The following is a 26319-nucleotide window of genomic DNA, read 5'->3' as shown; positions in this document are numbered from 1 at the left end:
GAGGGGGTTAGTGGGACACAGGCAGTAGGACCAGGATGTCAGCGCTCATCCCGCCGCACAAACTGATGACTCAGTGACTTTTAAGTGAAAAAATGTGATTAAAAAGCCGCCAAGCTCAGAGAGCAGGGCCAGGCGCGAGGCAGCAGCTGGCCGCTGACGTGAGAAACGCAGCCCTTGCGTAGGGCCATGCTGGGAAGTATCTGAAAAATTCTCCACGAGGGTTTAATCGGTCACTGGGACGACTTGCAAACAAATCAGGGATTGGGCACCAGCTCCTCTCTGTGGCAGGTGCTCGAGACCTTCAGGTAAATTAATTTGTGGGGATATTCACTACCAATTTACAGGAATCGCTGCTTTGCAAGAAGCTTTCACACTCTGCGTCCCCATGATGCTCCAAGGGAGCCACCAGGCTGAAGAGCAAAATGCTGCACTCTGTGTAGAGCCACAGGACGGACACCCCTACAACCAAGGCTGCAAAACCCACCCCTGAGCATAATTTAAATAAATTAAGTCTGAAAGTTCGTTCCCACAGCGGCACTGAAGTCCCCTTGCTTCCCTCCCACTACCGGGGGTAGCCTGTTTCCAAAACCAACTGCAAAAGTGATGGCAGCAGCAGTTTGTCACGCAGGAGTCAAGGAGGTGGCTGTTGCAAATAAACACAACCCCTGAATAAATCAATTCCCTCCCTGCTCCCAGCCATGCCGGCCCCCTCCAACCCACCGAGTTCGCTCAAAGAAAACGACTGGCCAAAGAAACGCAGCCAAGATAACAGAATCCATCTGTGTTAAAACTGAACACCAAGGAATTCTGTATGTAGAAGTACAAGGACATGACAGAGAACACGTGTGTGTGCACGCCAGGTGGGAAGGCAACTCCAGCCGCCTTCCCCTCCCCGCACGGCCATGTGCTGATCATCAGAGCATCCTGCCGGAGGATGTGGAGATGCCGTGGATCACGCTCGGCCCTTTGAGGCCAGATGCCTTCCACCTTTCAACACTGCTCCTTCCCTTTCAACGCGGCAGAAGCGAGGGCGTTTGCTCAGCACGGAGAGCGCAGGGAAGGAAAATTGCTGCTTGGCATCTGACGAGAAGTCACTGGGAGGAGGTCCCCGGCTGATGTACCGCAGAACAGCGACGTCATGGAGCGCTTGGCTTTTGGCAAGGACAGGCTCCACACTGCTTGGAGAAGCACAGAGGCAGTTGGGCACGGTGGTCTCTGAGGATCGAAGAAGCCAAAGCTGCTGGAGTCCTGTCTGAGAGCGGCGATGGCCTTGCAGAGCATTCACAGACCAGTGCTGCAGCCAAGAGACCGAGAGCCTCCTCCACAGCAACAAGGCGAGCACAAGCCCTCGCCAGGCAGCCCGAGGGCCAGAGCAAATCCCTCATCCAGGAAAAGGAATAAAGCAACCCGAGACCCCTCATCACTGCTGAAATGGAGCAGCTTGTGCAAAGCAGTGCCACATCCAGGCACCTTCCGCCCTGAAACACTGAGCCAGGGGTTCCCAAAGGAGGCTGGGCCCCTCCATACCTCAGCAGGCAAAGACCCGAGTACCAGAAGCAGGACTCGCTCCGGCTCAGCAGCAATAAGATCTTGCAGGGGGTGAGAGGGGTTAGGAAGGTTGAAGCTTAAACTACAGCAAAGACTTATCTACTCCAGCCAGCTGCACTGAGACCACAGCAACCCAGAAGAGAGGCGCAAAACAAAGCACAGGTTAATTTGGGCAAGTCCCACTTTGGAAAGCACTTGAAGAGGTTTCCACACCTCATGGTTGCAGCAAATCACAGGGAACTTCCCCAAGAAGCCGTTCAAGCCATAGATTAGAGTATTAAACAATTGTTTCAGTGTTAGCTTCTGTCTTTGAACTTCCAGTTAGCTTTTCCCCACACCCTGAACCTCAGCACCACTTCGCCAGCCCCATGCCAGGCACTGAGGTTTCACGTGCTCCTGCTGAGGTCAGGGTAACCGATTTCACCGTGATTACTGGGAGAGGAAGGGGAAGGATCACTACACGGTGAAAATCATCTGCTACAGGGGGAAAAAAAAAATTCCCTAGGCCTAGAAGGTAGATGGCTTCCTGTAAGTGGGTAAGGCAAGAGGCCTATCGGAGATCCATCAGGACCACGTCTCTCTCGACTACTGACACATGATTGCAGGTCTGGAAGAGAGGGGAAGAGAAAGAGGGGACTGGGGGTTATTCAGATCTTCCCACAGCTCAGGTGAGTCTCCTCTACCTTCTGACACAACCTGCCCCCAGCACCCTTCGCAGGACAGCCCTCTCGGGCCAGGAACTAGTGCCCCGGCCAGTGCCACACAGAGACTGTGCCATGACACAAATATAAGTGTGTCTCTCCCAAATACAAGCCTCTGCCTTGACCTGTTTCTGCAGAGGAGTGCTCTGTATCACACCTCCAACACATGCTAACAAGCTAGAAACTGCTCTTGCACCTCAACTCTCAGAAGAGACAAGCCCCTGCCAGGCTGACTCTCCTGTTCTGGGTCTCAGAATCCCAGAATCCTCTGGGTTGGAAAAGCCCCTGAAGCTCCTCCAGCCCAACCATGACCCTCACCCTGACCGTTCCCAACTCCCCCAGATCCCTCAGCGCTGGGGCAACCCATAACATGGTCACAGCCTGGTACCCAGACACAGATAGAAACTCAAGCCAAGTGCCCACATGGTCCTACAGCCCCCGCTGCCTCGTGGGGCGACTTACAGTGAAGAGAGGGGGGTCTTTGGAGTGTGGGTGGAATCCTTTCTGCCGGCAGGAAGAGATCTCCTCCAGGCCATGCTCCGTCAGCTTGAAAAACCCTGTCCTAGAGCAGACAAACACAAGCTCTGTGTAGCTCAAGCTTCTGCAAATAGAAGCACCTCCTGTGTCTCCAGGAGCACACCTGTGTCCACTCATCTCAAGCATGAGCAGAGATGCCTGCTGTGAGATGCTCCTCTGCCCAACCCTGTGGCTGCAGACCAGTCTCCTTTCACAGCAGGCACCCATCACCCAGATACAACCCCTCCAAACGAGGACAGAAGAGCTCTCGGGTCACACATGCTCTTCCAGCCTCTTTTGGCAAGGTTTTCAGAATCACAGAACTGTTGGAAAAGCCCCTCGGGGTCATCGAGTCCAACCCTCAGCCCGACTCTACAAAGTTCTCCCCTCCCCACATCCCCCACAGCTCATCCCAACGGCCCTGAAACCCCCCCAGAGATGGGGACGCCCCCCTCCCTGGGCAGCCTGTTCCACTCTCGGACCACTCTTGCTGGGAAACATTTTCTCCTCCTGCCCAGCCTGACCCTCCCCTGTGGCAGTTTCCAGCCGTTCCCTCTTGTCCTGTCCCTGATCCCCTGGGAGCAGAGCCCAGCCCCAGCCTCTCTGCAATGTCCTCTCAGGAGCTGCAGAGAGGGATGAGGGCTCCCCTCAGCCTCCTCCTCCTCACACTGAACACTCCCAGCTCCTTCCCTGCCTCCTCACAGGATTGATTCTCCAGCCCCTCACCAGCCTCGTTGCCCTCCTCTGCCCTCGCTCCAGCCCCTCCAGATCTCTCTCGTACTGAGGTGCCCAAACCTGGACACAACCTCCAGGTGTGGCCTCACCAGTGCAGAGCACAGGGGGACTGTCACCTCCCTGCTTCTGCTGGTCACACCAGTGCTGATACAAGCCAGGAGGCCGTTGGCTTTCTCGGCCACCCGGGCACACTGCTGGCTCATGGTCAGCTGCTTGCTAATGAGAACCCCCAGACCCTTTTCTTCCAGACAGCTCCAGCCACATTCATTGCGTGACTTGACCTTTTATTCCCAACCAGGAATCTGACAGAGGAAGGGTGGTGGTAAAAAGCCCTTCAACACCTGAAGAGGCCAGACCTCCTGCCCAACCCTTTTGGTTGGGCAGCACAGGCAGAGAGAAAGGCCTTCCCTACCCCACAGCCATACTTACTCCTGGTATTTCGGAGAACAGACGATAGCAATGGACTCTGGCAACATCATCTGGTAGGAGCAGTGCGTGTGCAGGTCGACGCTGGAGAGGAAGGCTGTCTGCGTGGGGTGAGTCTGAAACACAGGGTGACAGAAAAGCGAGGAAGTTACAGCAGGGTTGGAGAACTAGTCCAAAGGGACCACATCTACCAAAGTAAGGTGTAACAGGGAAGAGACACAGCTCCTCAGATGGCAGAGGACACTGCACACAGAAAATGGTTTTGTATTATCCCAAAATATCTGCTCCTCTTTTACATTTGGAATAAGTAAAGGAGGAGCTCTACATTTCAGGCCATATCCCATCGAAGGTCACACTTCAAGGCAGCAGCACTGTCCTTGATTTCCTGTACACCTCCCTGCAGGGCACTTCACATGTTTCTGAAGGGCAGAGCATCACCAGGCTCGAAGCACACTGCCAAAGTACTTCAAGAGATCGCATTCCACTGAGATGGCCGAGGGTTGTACGATCACAGACAAGCACCACCTTACCCAACTCTGGCTGACATGTCACATCCTAACTCTTGCTGAAAGTCTTTCACAGAAACACCTTGGTTGGAAAAGCCCTTGAAGCTCCTCCAGCCCAACCATGACCCTCACCCTGACCGTTCCCAACTCCCCCAGATCCCTCAGTGCTGGCTCACCCCGACTCTTCAACCCCCCCAGGGATCCCGGGGACTCCCCCCTGCCCTGGGCAGCCCATTCCAACGCCCAACAGCCCCTTCTGCACAGAAATCCTTCCTCAGAGCCAGCCTGACCCTGCCCTGGGCAGCCTGAGGCCATTCCCTCGGGGCCTGGCGCTGGGGCCTTGGCTCCAGAGACTCATCCCCCCTCTCTGCCCCCTCCTGGCAGGGAGTTGCAGAGGGCCAGGAGGTCTCCCCTCAGCCTCCTCTTCTCCAGACTGAACCCCCCCAGTTCCCCCAGCCGCTCCCCAGCAGACCTGTGCTCCAGACCCTGCACCCTTTCTCCTTTTGCTTGTTAGGTTTTTGCTGCCAAGACTAGCGGACAGGTCAAAGGGACTCTTGAGGGTCCCTGGATGCTGCAGGGCCGTCACTGAAGAGTTAACACCAAAAGCAGACACCCCACACGTATCAGGCACACGCAGCAGGCAATTATTTGTCAAAGCCCGTGAGGCAGCTGCTGCTTTCGAGAGATTACTCAGCAGCACCAAACATTTTGCTTGGCACCGATCCGACTGCCAAAGGCTCCGTGGGGACAGGCAGCAGGGCAGCGCTGAAGCCAGCGGAGGAATCTGGAACTGGCACATCCCACGGCAGAGCAGCACGCAGCTGTCTGCGAAAGGCAGCGCTACCAGGGGGACGCGTCGCGGGAGAGGCCCTGCGCTGAGAGCAGAGCTCAGGATGCCCCCACAGTGCCCCTGGAGTCAGCTTTTAGCTGGATGAAACGGGAGCTTCATGCCCAATATCCCAGTTTCAAAGGGCTTGATGCTTTAGGAAGGGAGCTAAGCTTAACACAGATCTGGGTTTCTCCAGCAGAGCAGTGACTGAGACTGCACCCGAGGGTGAACTCCAAGCAGAGGATGCTGCCTGCTCCATCCCATCTCCTCCAGTAAATCCTTCTCAGCCAACTCTGCCCCACACACCCCTTTGCCTCCCGGCTGAATGCAAGGCCAGTCAGGAAGTAAAACAGGAATGGGACTCACATGGATCCAGCCTAGCGTAACAAGGCTGTGCTGATCCTGGATCATGAAGAGCTCCTCCTCATTCTCCGTGTTGCAATAATCGGGGCCTCCGTACTGCTTGGGAACGATGACGTGGGTTATCGTGAACTCGTTCCTCATCTGCAAGGCAGCACAGGGAGGCTGTTACCCACCAGACCCCCCCCAAGCAGGAAATGCTGCTGCCGCCCACTGCTGCAATCGTAATTTCCTAAATTTTGGGAACGTGGAATTTCTGCATTCATCACTCAGGGGCCCAGCCAGGGGAATGGCAGCTCTGAAAACAAGTCCACGGGTGCATCCACTGTCCATTTACAGGTCACAGAAATGGGAAATACAAGTTACTGACAAAGGAGTCGCAGGATTTTCTGAGTCTGAGCATGACCCACAGCTTTCTATTTCATTTTCCCTGCCACGCAGAGCACCCAGCTCAGAGAAGTCCTGTATGCCCACTGAAGTGGAATCTCTCCACTCACTAGGAGATGATGCCTCATGATTAAATAATCACCAAGTGGAAGCAGCTGCATTGCAGAAAGTTGCTACATCAAACAACTTCATTTCAAAGCAAACTTCTGCAAGCAAAGCAGCCCCAAGTGACTCAGGGGAGATAGGCTAGAGCTGCCAACAGACACCTGTGCACACAAAACTCTTTGGGGGAAAATTAACTGTCTCCAGGTGGGGTTTGCACAGGCTTGTGTGGGTGAGGGTCCTAGTTCACAGCTGGGACACCTCAGTCCTGCTGACCCCGGAGGACATGTCACCAGCCACGGAGGAGTGCTTGAGGCAGCGACCCAGCAGAGAGTCACCAGGAGAAGAGAGGAAGCTGAACGCTCGCAGGGACTTGGTAGCTGGCACCATTCAGTGTGAGGAAACCCTAACACCGAAGGGAGGAAAAGGAGAGGCAGCTCATCCCTAACGCTCACATGAAAGCCTAGTCATCAGTGAAACGGCACTACAGCCTTCCATGGCAAAAATCGGTGTCCCCAGGCCATTTTCAAAGCTACTGCACACCTTGACCAAAGGCTGCTGCGCCACTTGCAGGGTATAATTAGGATTACCACCTTACCAGCTTACCGCAGAGGATCCCACAGGTCTCCACGCCCCGGACCGTGTTGGCATCAGCCAGCTGGAGGAACTTCTGGCAGAGCTCCCGAGGGACGATGACCTGGCGAAGGACATCCATGCTGGCATCTGGGGGGAGAACAGGAGCACAGTGAGCAGCGACAGTCGAGGATGCTGGAGAAATGGTCCTTCAGGTCAGTACCTGAAGGGACTAGAAAATTCAGCCTGGAAACATTAACTCCTCTAAAGTCTACCTTTATAGTGGCAGTCATGGAGAAATAAAGTCACTGTGACACTTCATAAAGCAGAGTCACTACCTCTTTCAAAACAGGGACAAACTGAAAGAGATCTTTAGCAGTGTGTCAAAACCTAAGTATTTTGTTAAAGATACCACAAACACTTACAAAACGTCATCTAAAGAAAGATGTGCCACTGGTCAAGAACCAGTCATTTGGAAGTGTCTGAATCAGTATTTTGGAGCCGTATTCGGCAGAAGAGAAGAATTTGGACAGCCAAGCCAGGAGCTAAATACCAATCTCTGTAAATATTTGGATCTAGGAAGGCCAAATAGGCCTAGATTCTAGATGAGCAGAGAGACTGGGCTGGAGCAGCACAAGGGGCTGATTCCCAAGAAGAGAGAGTTCCCCCCAGACCTGCAAACCTTTACTGGACAATGGGGAGAACACCCAGTGAGTTGGAAGGCCAAACCCCTAGAAGGGATGGAGCCATGATCAGATACTTCCAAGACCCTCCCAAAAGAGGGTCCTTGGCCGTGTTTGGCTCAGCCCCAGCCAGGGAGAAGGGTGCAGTGAGAGGTACTAACTGTTTTCCGTGCTCCCCAAAGCACTAGGTTTCAAAGATCTGTCCACAACAGGAGGTTTGGATGAGACAGTCCCCGCTGACGGACTTGCAGGGTGAACTGGAGAGACAGGAACCTTTGGGATTACATCAGTCGGGGGCTTTTCCACACCAGGGATGAGGGGTCCATCTAGAGACTCAGGACTTGGCTCTGGCTTCCCAAATTCCTGCACTATCCTTAGACGTTCCTTCTCCAGCTCCTGTCGTCGAATCATCTCCTCGAAGGCATGAAACTGCTCTTGCTCTGCCTGCTGCTGCTTCATCAGGGCTACCCGATTTTTCTCCTCTTCCAGCTGCTGCTGCAAAGCCAAATTGCGTGCAAATTCCTCTTCCTTCTCCTTCTGCAAGGAGATATGCCAAGAGACATCAGCAGACAGGGGAATACTAGTCTGAGGCAGGATATGAAGCCTATGCACTGCAGACCCTCAGCAATCCCAAACTGCTTCTAAAGGGTCTGCAAAAGGTACCCAGTGACTGGCACTCCCTGCAAGGAAGCTTCAGCTTGCAAGAGACATCCGCACTTCCATCAGGAGAGCCAGTAAAACTGCTGCCTTACCCTCCCCTCTTCCACAGAAATATAATTCCAGGTTGATTTCCCTCTATCCTGGTTCTAATATCAAACACATCCACAGCAAAACTGACTGCAGAGTTTTCTGCTTTGCCCACAGAAGCCCAGATCCTTGGCCATGCTGTTACCACCTGCCTGCTGAGTTTCTGGATCATAAAGACCTAGACCTCACATTGGGACAAAGAGAAAAAACAACCCAACAACAGTCCCAGCTCAGATGGCCTCCAGGATGCACAATGAGAAGAGATGCCTTAGGACAGATTCACCTACCTAATGGCAGCAGAGACACTATGGGGACAGTCCTGCACTGCAGGTGACGGGGCTGGACCCTGCAAGCTGGGACTACCCAGACTTCACATTTCAGAGCACCCAGGGAGCCCTGGAGACCTGCCCTCTTCCAAACCCTTTGTGGCTGAGGGTCTTCTGGGGAGCACAGATCTCCAAGCCTGCTCTCACTCACCTTCTGCTCCTCGTACTTAGCATAGTCCTTGGCGTACCTCTTTAATAGCTCCGCCTTGAGCTCTTCAGCTCTGGGGAAGGCTACTTCTTTCAGTTTCTGAAGGGAGAAAACGCAGTCATGAGAGTGTGATAGCCCCAAGACAAGAAAAACAAGGTCTGAACAGATGCAAGGATCAATGGACATGGAGCTCCCAGGGATTATAAACGGTTCACGAGGCAGGAAGGGCTGAGCAGCTCCACCACCACGTGTGGACATGCTGGCAGGCTGCAGAGAGGAGTGTTGTAGCTGGGTGGCACACACAGCCCTGTGCAAAAATTTAGACAAGCTGTCCTTTGCTCTTCTGGTCAATGCTGAGCAGAGGAGCAGTGGCTTCTCGTGGCTGTGAGCCATCTCCAAGGATCCCCTGGCAAATCCCTGGAGAACCACCACATTGAGCATCCAGCCACCACGCATGGAAAAGCCACATGGTCTTTAGAAAACAGGGAGTTTAACAAGAAAGGACACCCCAGTGCTCAACAGAGAGTAAATGGGACAACCACAGCCAGCCCAGCACAAGCACAACGGGGTAAGAAGAACCCAAACCATAACTCCCAAGGGGTCAGGACTGCCTGGTCAAGACAAAGCTTCTCAGCGTTTGCACGGATCACTCATCCCAGAGGCATGGAAACCCAAGGCTGATGACTCCAAAACATTCCAACAGCAGCCATCAAAGACTTGGGAATTTTACCACTTACTTTCACTGTCTCCCTCTTTTCGGGTATGACAGCACTTTTGTAATCACGGTGCTGCGGCAGCTTCTCAATGAAGAGCCTGTAAACACAGGAGAGAAACTGCATTTCTGAATCACAGCAGAAAGGGACAAACACAAGACAGTAAGTGGCATTTTGGGGGCATGGATCATTCCGCTCCAGCACTGTCTCCTTGCTCAGCCACCTCCCCGGACCCTGTGCTCCCCACAGTCAGGACAGTTGTCTGCCTTTCTCCAGGAAACCCTCCATCATGTAATGGCCTTCTGAGCTCTTCACGACACTCAGGAGATCTCGCTCAGTCCCAGGGGAGAACCTCACACAGATTTTTCTTCCACCTGGACTTTGGAGACAATCCTCAGGGATAAATATATTTGTTTTGAACAGAAACATTAATAAGCTGGTCTAAAACACCAAGGACATTGGCAGCGATTCAGGAAGGTCCTTGGGCACCTGCCTACACCTCTGCAAGCATCCAAGGGGATAACACACAAACTCAAGGACTTGGCTGACTCAGTGCTCACACTGTCCTTCTGTATGGGGGAACAAACAGTTTGTGCAAGAGATGGGGAAATTAACTCAGACCTTGAAAAGAGAAAACTTGTAGGTAAGCTAAAAGCAAGTTCACAACATCCCCAGCTGCTGCATCAGGAGCCTTTAGGCTCTGCGGCCCAACCACCCCAGAAGGTCAGGGCAACGTTTCAGGCAGCAGGGCTATTTCTGTGCAGACATCTGGGAGGGAAATCAAGACCGAGCTCAACATCACCCTACTCCCAGCACGGCTACAAACAGGTTAATCTTCAGCTGCTTCCCCCTTCCAGGATGCTCTGCAGGACACAGCGATGAAGACACAGTGCAAGCACTAGAACAAGGGAAAAAGCTGCAAACATGGGGCCCTTCACTCTGGCTCAGCTCTGTGAGGCTCCCCAGGCTTCAGGCATCCCCGAGTTATCTCTGCAAACAATTCCCCAGCAGCACGCTAGCTGACTGCACACTCAGGGTGAGCTCAAGGCGAGCTTAGCTGGGTCCTTGTGTCCTGCAAGTGGAGCTGTGCTTGCTCTGAGTGCCCACAAAGCCTCTGGGAATAACATAAAAACTCTGCCCTCCTTCATGGCTCTTTGCTACTCTGCTTCAGCATTCAGAGGATGATACTCTCCAGCTCCTTTAGAGAGCAGCCTCATGCCCAGGTACAAGGAATAAGGTTGGTTAGTGAGGACTAGACTGTACCCCAGGGAGCAGCACAAACCAACCAAGCAGAGCCAAGCAGGAAAAACCTCAGGGGGGACAGAGTGAGACTGCTCTTCACACTGAGAAGCCTGTGTGTGTGCAGTAAATAAACCCAGCTGCTTCAAAACCTCAGTCCTCTGGGAAAAGAGAAGGACTTTTTGCAACCCAGAATGGTCCTGGTGGCCACAGAGAGTGTGAGGATGCTCTGGCCAGAGACCGCAGGATCAGCATAACCACATCACAGCCCGGAGCCACGCAGAAGCCGCCGCTCCATCCGAAACACCCAGCAAGGTCCCCACTCCTGGCTGGTGGTTGCAAAGTAGGTCACTGTGTCGAAGAGACAAAACAAGGCTGTGATCATTGCCAACAGCTAGCAGATTAATATGGAAGGGATTAATTAAGAAGGATTAAGAGCAGATGCTGGCCTGGGGAGGATGGAAAAACCAGCAGACAGCTGGGTTTCCACAAGTCAGGAAGGGGGGAAAAAGTGGGCAGCAGGATGAGAGGAGGACTCAGGCAGCCAGAAGAAAACTCTGGGGCAAGACCAGGCAGCAGCAGGCTGGGGATGGAGGCAGAGGAAGGGCAGGAACGGTTCACGTTTCCTATCGACAGCACAGCTGAGGCTTGGCAAGACCGAAACCTGCAGCTCTCATTGCCAGGAGTTTTGGGCTTGTTCAAACCTCCGCCTGCTCCCGAGTCCACTATGAGCAGCAGCTGTTTGGCACCAGCAGCCACATCACAGGCTATTTTTAAGCACTGCTACGGCACGCACGCCAAGCTGGCGTCTCTCAAGTCCCTTGCAACACCCCACGCAAACCCCTGGAGCCAATCCTAGCAGCTCACAGCCACGCAGGCAAACCAGGAGCCCAAACACCACAGAAAATTCATGTCTTTTTTTTTTCTTTCCTATTTGGCTCTAGCAAAAAAATCAAACCTAGTGCGCCTAATGGCGATTCAAGGAAAACACCCACTCAGATCAATGCAGAAGAAGCTGTTCAAGACAAGAAGCAAGCAGATGTCTTACAAAGTGACAAGATGTGTTAAAAGTCTAGCCTGGTTATTCTTAGAGATAATCGTGCTGCCCTCCCGCTCCCATGAGAGCCGGGCAACAAGCTTCATTTCCGCATGGGAAAGAGAGGTGCTGTGGAGCCAAGTGACCTGCATGAGATTGAGCAGGTGGCCAGAGGCCAAGCAGGGAACCTGGTGGCCTCGATGGGAATTTCAGCGTGGATCTGGCTTGAGATTACCGCAGGTCTAGACAAGATTGTCTCAAAACCAATGGCTCTCCAAATCAGGCACCACAACACAGATCTCATCATATAATTCAGGCCTTAAGATCAGCCTTGGGAGTGCTGTATAAGGAAATTAAGAGAAATCCAGCCTCCTAAAGCCACACGGACCATGGTTCGCTCCCAAGGATGATGCGCTCACTCCCACCTAACGCACCAAGCTCAGAGCCTCTCACGTACTCTCTGAGCTGGAGTCCTCCCCTTCCTGAAGGTGCAGCCTGACACGGAAAGCGCTTGCACTAGGCCACACGCTCCAGCAGGGAGCTGGGCTCTGAGAAAGGACAGCCCCAGCACTGACTGCAGGCGTGGGCTGAAGTGCTGGAGGAAGAACTGCGGTCCTGTTTCTAGACAGGGGAGAGCAGAGCAAGTCCCGTGAGGGGCTCCAGGCACCACTGCCCTGCTCTTGCCTTCTGGATCACGCTCTTGGGGAAGGGCATCTATCACAGAATCTTCTGGGTTGGAAAAGCCCTTGCAGCTCCTCCAGCCCAACCATGACCCTCCCCCTGACCGTTCCCAACTCCCCCAGATCCCTCAGCGCTGGCTCAGCCCGACTCTTCAACCCCTCCAGGGATCCCGGGGACTCCCCCCTGCCCTGGGCAGCCCATTCCAACGCCCAACAGCCCCTTCTGCACAGAAATCCTTCCTCAGAGCCAGCCTGACCCTGCCCTGGGCAGCTTGAGGCCATTCCCTCGGGGCCTGGCGCTGGCTCCTTGGCTCCAGAGACTCATCCCCCCTCTCTGCCCCCTCCTGGCAGGGAGTTGCAGAGGGCCAGGAGGTCTCCCCTCAGCCTCCTCTTCTCCAGACTGAACCCCCCCAGTTCCCTGGGGGAAACTGACAGATAAATCTAGAAAACACTTCATCAAGATTCACATCTTCATTTAAAGAAATGAGATGGTGACATTAACTTTGTATCTTTAGACAATCCGGGGCAACAGCTCATATTCATCAACACTGGAAAAATCACACCAAGGGAAGGGTTTTTCACCCTCCTGGCAGCCCAGCAGCCAGGTTAACGTATATGCCACGAGCATTTCAAAGCTGCTGGAGAGAAAACACACCAGCACCTATCACTCCTATAATGAAAGAGTGAAGGTGCTTTTAGTTCATTTGTTTAGTTAAAGAGTTTCTCTCTTGGCCCTGGCTACATAACCAGCCTGGAAACCTTCCCAAGAGTTTTACGCTTCCCAGCTCCCTGTGCAGCCTCTCAGGGCACTCGCTACAATGCCCATAAAAGCTCAGGAAGTGCAAAGTGGGAAGAAAAGCTAATCAGAGAAAAATGTGTTGGATTTAGGGGGCAGGAATCCTGCACATGGGGGCTGGAAGAGAAAATGCCCACAGAGATGCCAGTCACATTCTGGGTAAGCAGGTAGCGTGGGCACAGCCGAGACCATACAAGAGTGGCACTGGGCAAAAAAGGGAGGGACAGGCTTTTGGCAAAAAAAACTACAGGAACAGGACACTGCGTGTCATTAGGATATTTTCCAAGGCTCGCAGTTTTCAGCCCTTTGAACACCAGGCATATGTTTGCCTCGCTCATACTCCAGGCTGCTCAGACATGATCCAGACCTGACACCACGTCACCGCGCTAGCACGGTGCACACTTCAGCTCAGCAACGAGGTTTCAGACCCAAGATGGCTTGTTTCTGAGCAGCTGTGGAGATGACAGCAAGAATACGTGGCTCTTCACTTGTCTACATAGAACATAGACCCTACAGCTGGAGACCCGGCAGGTGAAACACCAAACAGGGTGTTGGCTGGGTTTATATACGGTCTGGGGCTTTCTAGAAGGGTGCTCAGTACCCAGAAAAGTCACCAGTTGATTAGGATCAAGTTGTCTGGACCGAGAACTCTTCCCCTTGTCCCTCCTGAGAAGGGCTTGAATACATGCGTGTGTGTTGGGGGTGGAGGTTGAAGATTATAATCTTTCTGGGATGTAAAACTAAACATACAACTGGTCCCGGTCCCTGCACCTGAAGGAGGAACTCACTGCCTGCTGTAAAAGACTGTAGCAACTTAAGTGTAAAGCAGGTTTCTCCTTTGAAGATGGTTTATTAGTGAAGCCACCAACCAGCCTAGATCCTTTCCAAGTAGATATCTGATATCGAGATCGTCGACCATGGATCCTTGCCAATCCATGTGATGTCACAGCCAGCCTAGTCACAATCGAGGCCAATCTAGCTACTCTGTGGTGATAAAACACCAGAAAGCTCTGATATACAGGGAGACAAAACCTTCTTCCTGCTGACAGGTGTCTCTGCTAGCAGAGGGACAGGGGGATACAAGCTCAGCCTGGTTTCAAAGGGAAATTTTACAAACCTCCTGCAAAGAGGTGAGCGGCGTTTGTGGCTCACACCTTTACAACATCGCCTGGTCAGTCCAACCAGCCATATCCTCACCTTTGTGGGAACCAAAATTCAAAAGGAGCAGAGCTCTAGACAGAACCCGGTTCTTCCAGCTCAGCAAGGCCTCACGGTGTTTAGAGACACTCAGAAAATGTAACACCAAACCCACAACCCCTTGTACCGACACAGGTTACTTGCAAACGAAGCAACGCTGCTCTTACGTGATATATTTGTTGTACAAAATAAAGGCGTGCTCAATATTGCCTTCTTCTGAGTAAATGGTGGCCATGCGGAGGATCTCCACCCCGGAGCGGTAGTAGCGTCGTGGCGGGATGTCCTCATTCACTTCCACGGCGCTTCCCACCTGGATCAGCCTTCGCACTCGCTCCTCCGGCGGGAGGCTGACGTCCGCGTGGTCAGGCATAACGACAGACATCAAAGCTGCCACGAGGCGGACGAACGCTGGGGGGGAGGAAAGTCAAGTACATCAAAACCAGCATAAACCAGGTAACTCATCCAGCTTCCAGCACTGTCTCTCCGTGATAGAAATCATGGCCTCTCAGCAGAAAAGCTTTTAATACATGTGCCAAGCTAGGTCCTGAGGAAGGAATGTGGGAAAAGTCCAGCTCTTTTTGGGCACAGTGCTTGAATATTTACCTTTACAACCTGATAGGCTGCCACAAATTCAATATCAGTTTTTGGTGACTGATTTCAAGCCAGGGTTTGACCCACCCAAAGTAGTACTTCCTTCCCAATTGTCTCTCCACACAACAAAACTACTGCCAGTCACTAGTCTAGGGAGAGATGAGCAAAGCGTTTCACAGAATCCTCTGGGTTGGAAAAGCCCCTGAAGCTCCTCCAGCCCAACCATGACCCTCACCCTGACCCTTCCCAACTCCCCCAGATCCCTCAGCTCAGCCCGACTCTTCAACCCCTCCAGGGATCCCGGGGACTGCCCCCCTGCCCTGGGCAGCCCATCCCAACGCCCAACAGCCCCTTCTGCACAGAAATCCTTCCTCAGAGCCAGCCTGACCCTGCCCTGGGCAGCTTGAGGCCATTCCCTCGGGGCCTGGCGCTGGGGCCTTGGCTCCAGAGACTCATCCCCCCTCTCTGCCCCCTCCTGGCAGGGAGTTGCAGAGGGCCAGGAGGTCTCCCCTCAGCCTCCTCTTCTCCAGACTGAACCCCCCAGTTCCCCCAGCCGCTCCCCAGCAGACCTGTGCTCCAGACCCTGCCCCAGCTCCGTTGCCCTTCTCTGGCCACGCTCGAGTCATTCAATGGCCTTTTTGGGGTGAGGGGCCCAAAACTGAACCCAGGAATCGAGGGGCGGCCTCACCAGTGCCGAGCACAGGGCTCAGATCCCTTCCCTGTCCCTGCTGGCCATGCTAGTGCTTGTACAAGCCAGGATGCCATTGGCTTTCTTGGCCACCTGGGCACATTGCTGGCTCCAGTTCTGCCAGCTAGCAGCCAGCACCCCCAGGTCCCGCTCTGGCTGTTTCATTCAGACTCAAGCAGAAATGGCTTTACACAGGGTTTCAACACTGCAGTGTTCACCATTTTGCTTACACAGCAGCGAGTTGAGGACAGAGCTGAAGGCCATCCTTCCAGCCGCTGCTGCTCAGCAGATCCGTCCTCACCCAACAAGCTCAATCCCAAATTGCTCTTGCCCAGGCACAGTCGCAATCCCTCTCCCCCCCCCCATGCTGCGGGAGGCACACCCGTCACCCCAGGAATGCACCTCGACCTGATCCGTGTGTCTGCCTCTTGCTTGGCTCTGACAAACCCCTTCTCACCACAGCCATAAATTTGAAGCAGAGGAAGTGCCAAAACTGTCTGAGGGGCAGCAAGCCCAGAAATCCTCCACAACCCTTTTCTCCCTACACCAAAAGCACTTTTTCCCCGGAAAAGACACCCCAGACCAGTGTAAGGATTAAACTTCCTATGAAATCACAGCACTGAATCCAGAGCACCTCACGAGCCTTCAAGCAACGGGAATGCCACACAATGTGTGATGTCAAGATTTACTGTTGCTCCTTCCTAATTTGGGGGAAAGGTCCCGAACTGAACTAAGCACCACCTGAGGGTCCTGTGCGGCAGAAGATCTACCCTTCTGGAGTTACCTTGTAGCAGAAGCTCCTTTTTAAGGTAGGCAGGCACACATTTCTCAGCTTGCATCCTGGAGGGGCCTCCACAAGCCACTTGCCCTAAATAAGGGCTGTGGGATTGGGTCCTGCCAGGGGCTGCCATGCCAAAGTGCTCACTTACGGGGTGTGACAGAGCCACAGCTCAGAGTGGGCTTCAGCTTCTCCTCACTGGTGCTTCTGCCAAGGGAGTGGGTTCAGTTGCTCGCCCAAGCCAGAGCTCTCAGTCACCAACCCAAACCAAAGCCCCTCTGCCAAATTCCACAGTCCTCCTGCCCCAAGAGGGAACAGACACCACTCAACCACCGTAACTCACGGTTCCCGCAACCCAGAGCTCCCCCTAATTCCCACAGCATCCCTCAAGATAAAGAAAGTGTCCAAACCACCCCACCACGAGCTGCAAGCCCCCCAACTACAGACCCCTCCAGCCACTGCCTACCAAGAGCGAGGAAGACATCCCCCCCAAATCAGAGCCCTCCAGAGCCCCCACAGCCCTTCCCCTGCAAGGGAGAGGAGTCCCCCCCGGACTGCCTGTCCCTCCCAGAACAGCGCCCCTCTCAAACAAGAGTAGAGGATCCCCCAACCCAAGCCCCCACGTGCCCTTAGCCCCCCACAACAGAGCCAGGGGAGCTGCAAACCGGATCCCCCCTTCCTACAGTCAGACTCCCCTGAGCGGAGCCTCACGAAGGGAACCCCGATAGCAGACACCCCCCCCCAACCGGAGCCCGCCTGGCCCATCCCGCCAGAAGAGGAAGGGACCCCCACCCCGACAGTCGCCCCGCAGCCCCGGGCCCGGCGCTGACCTGCCGCCGGGAGGGCGCTGCCACCTGCCGCCTCCCCTCAGTGCTTCCGGGTTGCTGCTGAAACGCCGCCAGCACCGCCCCACCTCGCTTTCACCAGCCAATCGGCACTCGCCACAACATCCGGGCACGTTGCGGCCACCTCCCACTTCCGCCCGGCCGAGCGGCCGCTCGCTTCCCCTCAGCGGAAAGCCAGGCGTCATGACGTCACACGCCCGCGCACAACCTTAAAGGCGCAGTTCTTCCCACCCCGAAAACACCCGTTCTCACCCCAAAAGGGCCCGGTCGCGGGGCCTGAGCTGCCCACCAGACAACCCTCCGCTCGGGTGCCAGAGGAATCGCGGATTCAACGGGGGTCGCCAGGCCCGGCCAGGGGAAGAATTAACCGCTCCACAACAGGGGGGCGAGGTTTATGCACCGCAGATATTTACTTTAGCAAAAGTGGGTGAAAAGAGAAAAAAAAAAAATCACCTAGTTTCAGGCCGAGTCCTATTTCTTGTTATGTACTGAAGAAATCAAGGCAAAGCCCTTTTTTTGTGGAAGGTTAAAAGGATGCTCCTGCGGATGCTGCTTTAGGATTATTCCAGCTCCGTTTAGGTCCATGTTTATTCCCTCAAGGAGCTACAACTCCAGTACGATGTAGGGTTAAAAAATTTCTATGAGATTTGTAAAAGTTCCAGAGGGGTGGGGAAGAAAAAAAAACTAAAAAAAACCCCCCAAACAACCAAGACAAAAAACCCAAAAGAGTTGTGTTAAGAACACCTGCATTTGCAGTTCCTGACTGCTAGTGGAGGTTACAGCAAAGCCGCTCGTTCAAGGGGGGAGAACCCCCCCGGAGCTCCGCAGCCCCGGACGGGTTTTTATTGCCTACAACGTTCGCTACACCATCACAACAGGTTTCCTACGCCGGTGCCTGCGTTTCCTGGCCACTGGTGTTTCCTGGGGTGTGCAGAGGTGGGTGCTCTGGGAAGGAAAGCACAGTCCATTGTGCCGCTCGCTAGCGGGCAACGAAACCTGATAGTTCCTGGCTGCCAAACTGCACGGATGCCTTTGCTCCGCCACTCTGGGCTCACGTGCCAGCTCCTGGTGTTGTGCCTGCGCCTTAGCGCCTCGCCTGCTGTTCTTCTTGGTGCTGCCACAGTTTCTGGAAGAAAAGTCAGAAGTTAGTACCAGGAGAATCACAACCCTGTTCAGCCTCTGTATGTGGAGCCCGAAAGGGCTGGTAGTGAATCAATCCCGTTGGCCTCTCTGGCTTTACCCAGTCCATTTTGCTTCAGCCTGAACAACATGACACCCAGGAAGAATGCCCAGCTAGCAGCTTATTTCCTAGATGCTGATTTCTCAGAGTTTAGAATTCTTAGAAGTTTTCAAAAGGAAACTTTTGCTGGCTGAACAGGAGCCAGCAGTGTGCCCAGGCGGCCAATGGCATCCTGGCTTGTGTCAGCACTGGCGTGGCCAGCAGGGACAGGGAAGGGATCTGAGCCCTGGGCTCGGCACTGGTGAGGCCGCCCCTCGATTCCTGGGTTCAGTTTTGGGCCCCTCACCCCAAAAAGGCCATTGAATGACTCGAGCGTGGCCAGAGAAGGGCAACGGAGCTGGGGCAGGGTCTGGAGCACAGGTCTGCTGGGGAGCGGCTGGGGGAACTGGGGGGGTTCAGTCTGGAGAAGAGGAGGCTGAGGGGAGACCTCCTGGCCCTCTGCAACTCCCTGCCAGGAGGGGGCAGAGAGGGGGGATGAGTCTCTGGAGCCAAGGCCCCAGCGCCAGGCCCCGAGGGAATGGCCTCAAGCTGCCCAGGGCAGGGTCAGGCTGGCTCTGAGGAAGGATTTCTGTGCAGAAGGGGCTGTTGGGCGTTGGAATGGGCTGCCCAGGGCAGGGGGGGAGTCCCCGGGATCCCTGGAGGGGTTGAAGAGTCGGGCTGAGCCAGCGCTGAGGGATCTGGGGGAGTTGGGAACGGTCAGGGTGAGGTTCACGGTTGCACTGGAGGAGCTTCAAGGGCTTTTCCAACCTTGATGAATCTGATTCTGTATGCCCCTGAAGAGAGGCTAAATGAGCCACTGCTCTGCCGGATGCAGGCACTGGCTACCACACGTCTACTACTGAGGTGGTTTTGGAGCTCCCCCACAGCTGGGAGCTGCCAGAGGTCATCTCCCATCTAGGATGTGTGCCCCAGGTCAAGAGGAAGCTCTTTACCTGCATTCACTGTTCCCCTGCAAGCCCTGCTGAGATGGGAGGAGCCTAGGAACAGAAAGAGTTACCACTTCACTCTCAGGAAGAGCTGCCTCACTTGGCACCCGATTCAAAATCCTCCTGCCCCTGAAACCTCTTACAGTTTGAGAACTGAGAATTTCAGCTCCACTGGGAACTAGCACCAACATTGTCAGTTATGTTATTCCCCATCTACAAGCACAACTATGTTATTCAGAGGCAAAGAACTTTGCTGCTATAGACACAAGGAACATTTCAATGCTGGTATGTAGACTCTAGACAAGTTTCAGGGAGGTTTTTTCCCCCACCACAGAACTGGCAAGGAAATCGGCACTCCTTTGTGTGAGCTGCAGCTTGTAAAAATCCAAGTTTATGTTTCTTAAAATGAAGAAAGCAGCTGGTTTTGTTCCATCTGCTCACCTGTATAGAATGCAGAGGCAAAAAGCAAAAACCTACCTGGGCACTGCTAAGGGGCCTTGGTTTGAATGACGCAGATGATGTTTGACCATCTGCTTTTTAGTGTTTGGGGTAGCACCAGCTTTTTCTTTGAAGGAGCCCGAGCTCAAATTCTTTAGTCCGTAGTTCCTGAAAAAGAATTCTGTGTCTTGCCATGTGTCCACAAACCATTCACCAAGTGATCACAACAGCTTTTTTACACTTAAAACCCCCACCACTTTGCATCACTGCTACCCCAAAAAAGAAAGGGCAGCAAGCCTGCGGAGATCTTTAAACCCAGGTCTCCCAACCGCCTACCTTCCTCCTTACCCCCTCGCCCATTCTACCTCCCTTCCTAGAAGCATCACATTTAAAGTCTGTTGCTTGACAGCAGCTATTCCTGCACACACATACACACAAAAAGACTTACTTTTTTACAGATCTCTTCTGAAGATCTTGGATATAGTTGGTTCTCTCTATAGGATGCCCTCGAGCCCTGTTGAACACTGGAGAGAGACAGGTCTGTGTTACAACAACGGTCTGTACAAGTCATCTTGGGGGCTGCAGAGAAATTAAACCCTTTAGAAGGATTTGAGTACTTCCCCACTCAGGTCACGTAGGGTGATTCCACTCAGCGTACTACCCTTCGCACCACAGCCCGTGACAAGGCAGACATGCAGGCAGAGCTGCAGCACAGCACTATCTGATCTGCACTTAGTGCCCCCCACGTTCACTCAACCCTCATTAGCTCCACAGTCAGGCCATAAACTTAATTCCTTCTTTCCAATTACCTGAAAGAACCCCGAACACCTCCCCTCCTCGACTCCCATTCCACATGAAAGGAAAACACACACACATAACTGGAGGTAGCCCAAATCTTTTGACCATCTAAAACCACAAGCCCATGATAAACATTTTGCATCCAAACAAGAACATACACATACATACACTCTATTGCAGTATTTGGCTCCATGCCTTCAACATCAATCAGGTACCTGAACAGACAAGCAAGAAAGCTCTAATTATACAATTAACCATGGAAACACTGTCAGGTTAGTGACAATTCAAAGAGAAAGAGTAACTGGGAAGTTTTTAGTGCTTCTATTTATAAGACAAAATGGAGTATCAGCATATGGTCTGCTGAAATTGGGGATAAAAAGTATCCCCTAGCAACAACCTTCTCAAAGCTGAAAAGCTTCAAATCCTTGCAAGTCTGGGATTACGCAGATCACTTGACTCTTGTTTTACTGGTGCAACACAATTTCCTCCTGGAGTAACAAGAAGCTGGTGACAACGCTCTGTACAAGTCATCTTTGGGGCTGCAGAGCACTAAAACCCTTCAGAAAGATTTTAACTCAGTTTATTAAGGACAACTCACCTACAAACCAGGTAGCCAGTTCTGTTCAAGCCATGCGTGCAATGAACTCCGATGAGTTTATCTGCAACACACAACAATCAGGTTATATTTAAGTGCTCTTTCTCCAAAATCCCACCAGAACAAGTCCATTTGCATTCACCCTCCAACAGCAACACCAGTGTCAATCAAAGAAATGACCACGCAACAACACCACCATATTTATGTCTAATTAGCACCACCAGTTCAGCTCATTAACTCGTTTAAGTCTGTGAGCTCATCTGTGTGGTCACACAGCTCACTGCAGGGAAGATGTATTTAAAAGCTCCACAAAAGGGTATCTTCCATTTCCCGAGCACTAACAGCTCGCTGCTTACACCGCTACCAAAATGCAATCAGTATTTACAGCCAGTCTAGAAATGGGAGTCTCAAACTCAATTAAAGCTTGACTTACCACCAAATTATCAGCCAGCCAGCATGAATTCCTTTAGCAGAACAAACCGATCTTATTGCCTTGACATTCACATGCCAAGAGAAGGAAAAGAAATTCAGGCTGTTCATTAAGACACCACCAGCCTCCAAGTCTGCAGTACCCTTCCCAACAGCAGCAACATAAGGGAAATCCACACTTACCATTATCTTTGTTGTCTCTCAAAAACTTTTTTACAACGCATTTGAACTGAAAAATGGTGTGCCTGTTTGGTATTTCATGGCCCATTGTCAAGATCTTGGAGTAGCAGAGTGTGTCTGGGAGCTCCTACAAGAAAAGAAGTCAGTAATTTCCAGAAAAAGCACAAGGATTCTTATCAATTAGAGAATCATAAGCCAGAAGAAGTCAAGCTTTTCAACTAAGCCCAAAAGAGCAGCAACACAGTTTTAGGCAACAAAATTTCTGCTTCACTCCCTCGACATAGTACTGTTATTCCAGAGCAGCCTGTTGGCATTTTTATTTCTCATGCCTTTGCTCTTTCCTCCCTGGGGAAGATGAAGCACATGCAGAGCCTGGAACACCTTTCGAAGCAATTACCCACATATTTGATACCACAAGGCAAAGGTGGCTGTAATAAGCTTTAGACTCAGGAGAGTCTATAGGGTATCCCAAAACTTGTGCTGGTTTGTACAAAGAGGATCTGCAGGATGAGAGGTTGAAGACCCAGGCCTGTACTCGATCAGGGACAAAGACCCCACCCCGATGGGTCTGCAGTGCTTCACCTCATCCCTCTGCCAGAGGACGTGAGGGCCTCACAACCTTTAAAGTTATCTACCCGCAAGAAACATCTGCCACTTGATCAGCAACCAGGGCTTACACAGAGCTTAATTTCCTCGACAGTAAAACAAAGACTGACCTCTGGCCTGTAGTAGCGAGTTGTGTATGTCAGGTCAATGATCAGCCCCAGTTCTTCCTTTTGCTCTTTGATTTTCTTGATGAGGTCACAAGGTGAGAATCTCTCCTCTGGATGAAGTTTCTGATCAAAGCTCTGGGGAGACATAATATTTAAGAGAAGACATTAAACTCGAGTGCATTGTGACTGGTGGGAAGAGGTTCATGCTCCAAAACCTCCCAAAAGCTATCCCTTAAAAAACACACAGGCAACAAGGAAAGGTAGACATGGACTGACACACAAGTTACACCAAGCCAAGCCAGAATGTGCTCAGGCAGTCAGTGTTTTGGGACTGTTCAGCTGAGGGTTTCCAGCAGTGCCTGAAGACTTCATACTGTGGCAGAACACTGCAATATGATAAACATGCTCAGGAACTAAACCTTTCCTTTGGTGAAAACTATAAAATAGGCTTGCAGCTCAAATGGAGGTGAGCAAACAGCACTGCTCTCCATTATGTGCTCTGCAACCCCCACAGATGTGACCCACAGATGTCTGTTTGAGGCATAACTGCTGTGCTTAAACCACTCCAGAGCACAGCTCACCCCAGTACACAGCTGTGTGCCTCCAGGTACAGCAGGGCGGGCAGCTTGTGCATCAGTGGCACTGCCACAACAGCCCCTCACAGACCCTGCTCCTGGAACTCGGCTCTGGCACCATGTTCATCAAGCTGCAAGGCCTCTGTGCACCCCTGGCAGTGCTGGGGGGGCTTCCCACAGCGTCCCTCCTGCCCTAGGAGGGCTGGCCTGGACAGACCTCCCTGTATCCAGGATACCAGGCTGGAGCTGCCGGCACCCAGAAAACTGCCAAGGACCCCCAGAAGCCATTCCTGGCCACCTCCACGGTGTGAAGGCCACTGGAATCCTGTCACATGCTCTGACTGTACAAAGAGCAACAATTGCACTGTGCTTCCCTCCCCCAAGTTATAACCCACTTACCACAAATAAACAACAAAATGATCTACTGACACTTTCTCTTTTTTTTTTTTTTAAGGATCCTTTGCAAAGTGACGCTTTCCCACCGCCACTTTCCACCCCAAACGGCCCCACAGCATTGGCGAGCACTTACCTTCTTCAGGGGGACCTTGAAGGCGATGAAGCGGGTGCCCGGCATCCTCCTACCCAGCGGGACGTAGTCGGTCCACCTAAACCCCGCAGCACGGAGGCGTTAAACCGCTGACGCGGGGACCGGCCCCGTGCTCCCCTTGGCCCCGGGACCCTCACTCCCTCCCCCCAACCCGCGACGTCCCCCAAGCTTTAAGCTACGGCTCGCCGCTGCCCGGGGGCTGCGATGCGTTAAGCGCGATGGGCCACGCAGAACCGCCACCGCCAGGGCCCGGCAGCAGCGGGCCGCGCGCCCCCACAACGCCCCGCGGCAGCCCGCGGGAAGTTCCGGACCGGGAGGAAGCTCCAGATTTGCGTGGGGAAGAAGACGGGGGAGACACACTCACCGCTCCGGTACGCGGGACGCCTTCCTGCCCACCATGATGGCGACGGCGCCAGCGCCCGGCGCAACAAAACGTCACTTCCGCTTCCGCCGCCTTGGCACCGGGCTGAGGCTCCGCCCCAGAGAGTCGGCCACGCCCCCCGCCCGTGAGGCCACGCCCCGTGCCCAGCAGCGTGCGGGGCTCTGGCGCCGCCTCGCGGTGAGGATGGGTACAACAGCCCCGGGACCGGCACCGCCATCACCGGCCCGGTAGCAGGCCCCTGCCCAGTGCCAGTCCCCTTCCCAGTACCAGTCTGCTGCCCAGTACCAGTCTGCTTCCCAGTACCAGGCCCACTGGTAGCATCACTGTCCCAGTACCAGTACAAGCATCACCAGCCCAGCACCAGTCCCCAGCCCAATGCCAGTTTGCTGCCTAGTACCAGTCCCCTCCCCAGTACCACTATGAGCATCACTGGCACAGTATCAGTTCCCTGCCCAGTACCTGTATGAGCATCACCGTCCCAGTACCAGTACAAGCATCACCAGCCCAGCACCAGCATCACCATCCCAGTACATGTCCCCTTCCCAGTACCAGTCACCTTCCAGTATCAGTATGAGAATCACCATCCCAGTATCAGTACAAGCATCACTGTCCCAGCACCAACATCACTGTCCCACTACCAGTCACCTTCCCAGTACCAGTATGAGCATCACCAGCCCAGGACCAGCACCCTGGTTCACCCCAGGACTGTCATCCCCACCCTGCACCAGCATCCCAGACTTGGTACCAGCATCCTCAGTAGGGCCATTCCCACCCCGTGCTGGTGCTGGCACTCCCAGTACCAGCATCCCCTACCCCATCCCAGTACCAGCATCTCTACCCCATCCCCAATACCATCACCTCCAGTACCAGCATCCCCCACCCCACCAGGAGCAATCCCCACAAGTATCACCTGGGGACCCCCACAAAGGGTCCCCTCATGGTGTCTCCACCATGGCCACACAGTACTGGTACCATTCAGCTGCAGTGGGGAGGAGCCTCTTGGGACAAAAGCAGGGAGGACAAAAACAGAATCCCAGATCATCTGGGTTGGAAAAGCCCCTGAAGCTCCTCCAGCCCATGACCCTCACCCTGACCATTCCCAACTCCCCCAGATCCCTCAGCGCTGGCTCAGCCCGACTCTTCAACCCCTCCAGGGATCCCGGGGACTCCCCCCTGCCCTGGGCAGCCCATTCCAACGCCCAACAGCCCCTTCTGCACAGAAATCCTTCCTCAGAGCCAGCCTGACCCTGCCCTGGGCAGCTTGAGGCCATTCCCTCGGGGCCTGGCGCTGGGGCCTTGGCTCCAGAGACTCATCCCCCCTCTCTGCCCCCTCCTGGCAGGGAGTTGCAGAGGGCCAGGAGGTCTCCCCTCAGCCTCCTCTTCTCCAGACTAAACAACCCCAAAAGTACCCCAACGCTCCCCACACTGGGGCAGAACAGGGCAGCACACGTGTGTCAGCATTGCAGGGTCACCAGTGCCAGCCCCATCCCTTCCCCTTGGACACAAAAATCACCTCTCCCCAAAAAAATAATCATTGCAATGGGAAATTGTTAGCATGAGAAACCATCGTGGGGATGGGAAATCATCACTGCCATCATGATCACCACCCCAGTGCCAGCTCAGGCAGCCGGGGCGCCTTTACCATATGCAGATACATATGCATATATATATATATATATACAAATATGTACTATGCATATAATCATTCTCCAGACTCCACGCTTTCCTGGCCCTGGGAGTTTTATCCCAGGATGGGGACTCAGCCAAGCCAAGGCAGGATTTTCCAGTCTGCAGCATCTCATTCCCGAGAGGGTGGTGGGGAGCAGCACCCTGTGTCCAGCCTGGAAAGAAGCTGCCAGCATCTCCAGCTGGGAGAAAAGCCCCTTTTCCACACGGAGGAAAACCACAAGGATTAGCATCAACGCTGGGAGGAGTCGGCAGCCGGTGGCAGGGAAGGGCCGGCTGGACTCGCCCGGCCGAGGAGGGGTCCCAGCTCTTGGGGTGCCCCGCAGCCATTTAGGCACATGGGGGCTGTTCCCCCCACGCCAGGGAAATCAGGTTGAACCTCCCTTGTTTCCAGTCAACCCTGTAATTAGCGCTTTGCCCATGCTGGCAAGCAGGATCCGGCCCTGGGAAGGAGTTGTGGCTGCCTCAGGGTGTGAGGCAGGGACCAGCTGAGCCTGGAAAACTCATCTCACACCTGGTCGGCAAGCAGGCGTCGCTACCTGGGGCTTGTCGTCCCTCTTCATGTGTCCCCCCTGTTTTCCTTTCTCCTTCCCAGCCCATTGCTACCCCAAGTCTCTGGACGCTTTTGCAAAGCATGATCCTGCCCTGTGGGACCCTGGC

The 26319-nt window shown here is 53.6% G+C and overlaps 2 protein-coding genes across 4 annotated transcripts; both read right to left on the bottom strand.

Annotated features, from left to right (window-relative positions):
- Positions 1 to 771: 771 nt before the first annotated feature.
- On the bottom strand, positions 772 to 17711 carry STAMBP (STAM binding protein). 2 transcript variants are annotated; one of them, XM_074928483.1, is made up of 10 exons: positions 17604 to 17711; positions 14416 to 14656; positions 9325 to 9400; positions 8591 to 8686; positions 7528 to 7903; positions 6709 to 6833; positions 5628 to 5765; positions 3930 to 4042; positions 2712 to 2811; positions 772 to 2155 (listed from the first exon to the last, which is right to left on the bottom strand). In XM_074928483.1, exons 2-10 carry the CDS (start codon positions 14628 to 14630, stop codon positions 2099 to 2101), a joined length of 1296 nt encoding a protein of 431 aa, XP_074784584.1. In that variant the 5' UTR covers positions 14631 to 14656; positions 17604 to 17711; the 3' UTR covers positions 772 to 2098. The 2 variants fall into 2 exon arrangements, with proteins under 2 accessions (XP_074784584.1, XP_074784583.1); XM_074928482.1 differs by lacking the exon at positions 17604 to 17711 and adding an exon at positions 17136 to 17199.
- Positions 17712 to 18006: 295 nt separating this feature from the next.
- DUSP11 (dual specificity phosphatase 11) lies at positions 18007 to 24027 on the bottom strand. Of its 2 annotated transcripts, XM_074928484.1 has the most exons (10): positions 23956 to 24007; positions 23574 to 23649; positions 22473 to 22604; positions 21760 to 21883; positions 21151 to 21211; positions 20721 to 20767; positions 20203 to 20278; positions 19794 to 19922; positions 19323 to 19367; positions 18007 to 18276 (listed from the first exon to the last, which is right to left on the bottom strand). In XM_074928484.1, the coding sequence occupies exons 1-10, from the start codon at positions 23988 to 23990 to the stop codon at positions 18012 to 18014; spliced, it is 990 nt and encodes a 329-aa protein (XP_074784585.1). In that variant the 5' UTR covers positions 23991 to 24007; the 3' UTR covers positions 18007 to 18011. The 2 variants fall into 2 exon arrangements, with proteins under 2 accessions (XP_074784585.1, XP_074784587.1); XM_074928486.1 differs by lacking the exon at positions 19323 to 19367 and having other exon boundaries at positions 23956 to 24027.
- Between the last annotated feature and the right edge of the window lie 2292 nt (positions 24028 to 26319).

The sequence above is a fragment of the Athene noctua genome, chromosome 28 (assembly GCF_965140245.1).
Source record: "Athene noctua chromosome 28, bAthNoc1.hap1.1, whole genome shotgun sequence".
NCBI classification, from domain to species: Eukaryota; Metazoa; Chordata; class Aves; order Strigiformes; family Strigidae; genus Athene; species Athene noctua.
This window is presented reverse-complemented; position numbering and strand designations above follow the sequence as displayed.

What these genes read in the sequence shown, in the direction of transcription:
- STAMBP (XM_074928483.1), bottom strand. Translation starts at nt 14,630, where the DNA reads ATGTCTGTCGTTATGCCTGACCACGCGGACGTCAGCCTCCCGCCGGAG. An exon ending in TTGTACAACAAATATATCAC is followed by an intron (nt 9,401 to 14,415) that starts GTAAGAGCAGCG and finishes CTGTGTTTACAG; the next exon opens with GCTCTTCATTGAGAAGCTGC. An exon ending in TGTTCTCCGAAATACCAGGA is followed by an intron (nt 2,812 to 3,929) that starts GTAAGTATGGCT and finishes TGTCTGCTCTAG; the next exon opens with GACAGGGTTTTTCAAGCTGA.
- DUSP11 (XM_074928484.1), bottom strand. Translation starts at nt 23,990, where the DNA reads ATGGTGGGCAGGAAGGCGTCCCGCGTACCGGAGCG. An exon ending in TCAAGGTCCCCCTGAAGAAG is followed by an intron (nt 22,605 to 23,573) that starts GTAAGTGCTCGC and finishes ATGTCTCCCCAG; the next exon opens with AGCTTTGATCAGAAACTTCA. An exon ending in GGCCCCTTAGCAGTGCCCAG is followed by an intron (nt 19,368 to 19,793) that starts GTAGGTTTTTGC and finishes TTCTGTTCCTAG; the next exon opens with GCTCCTCCCATCTCAGCAGG.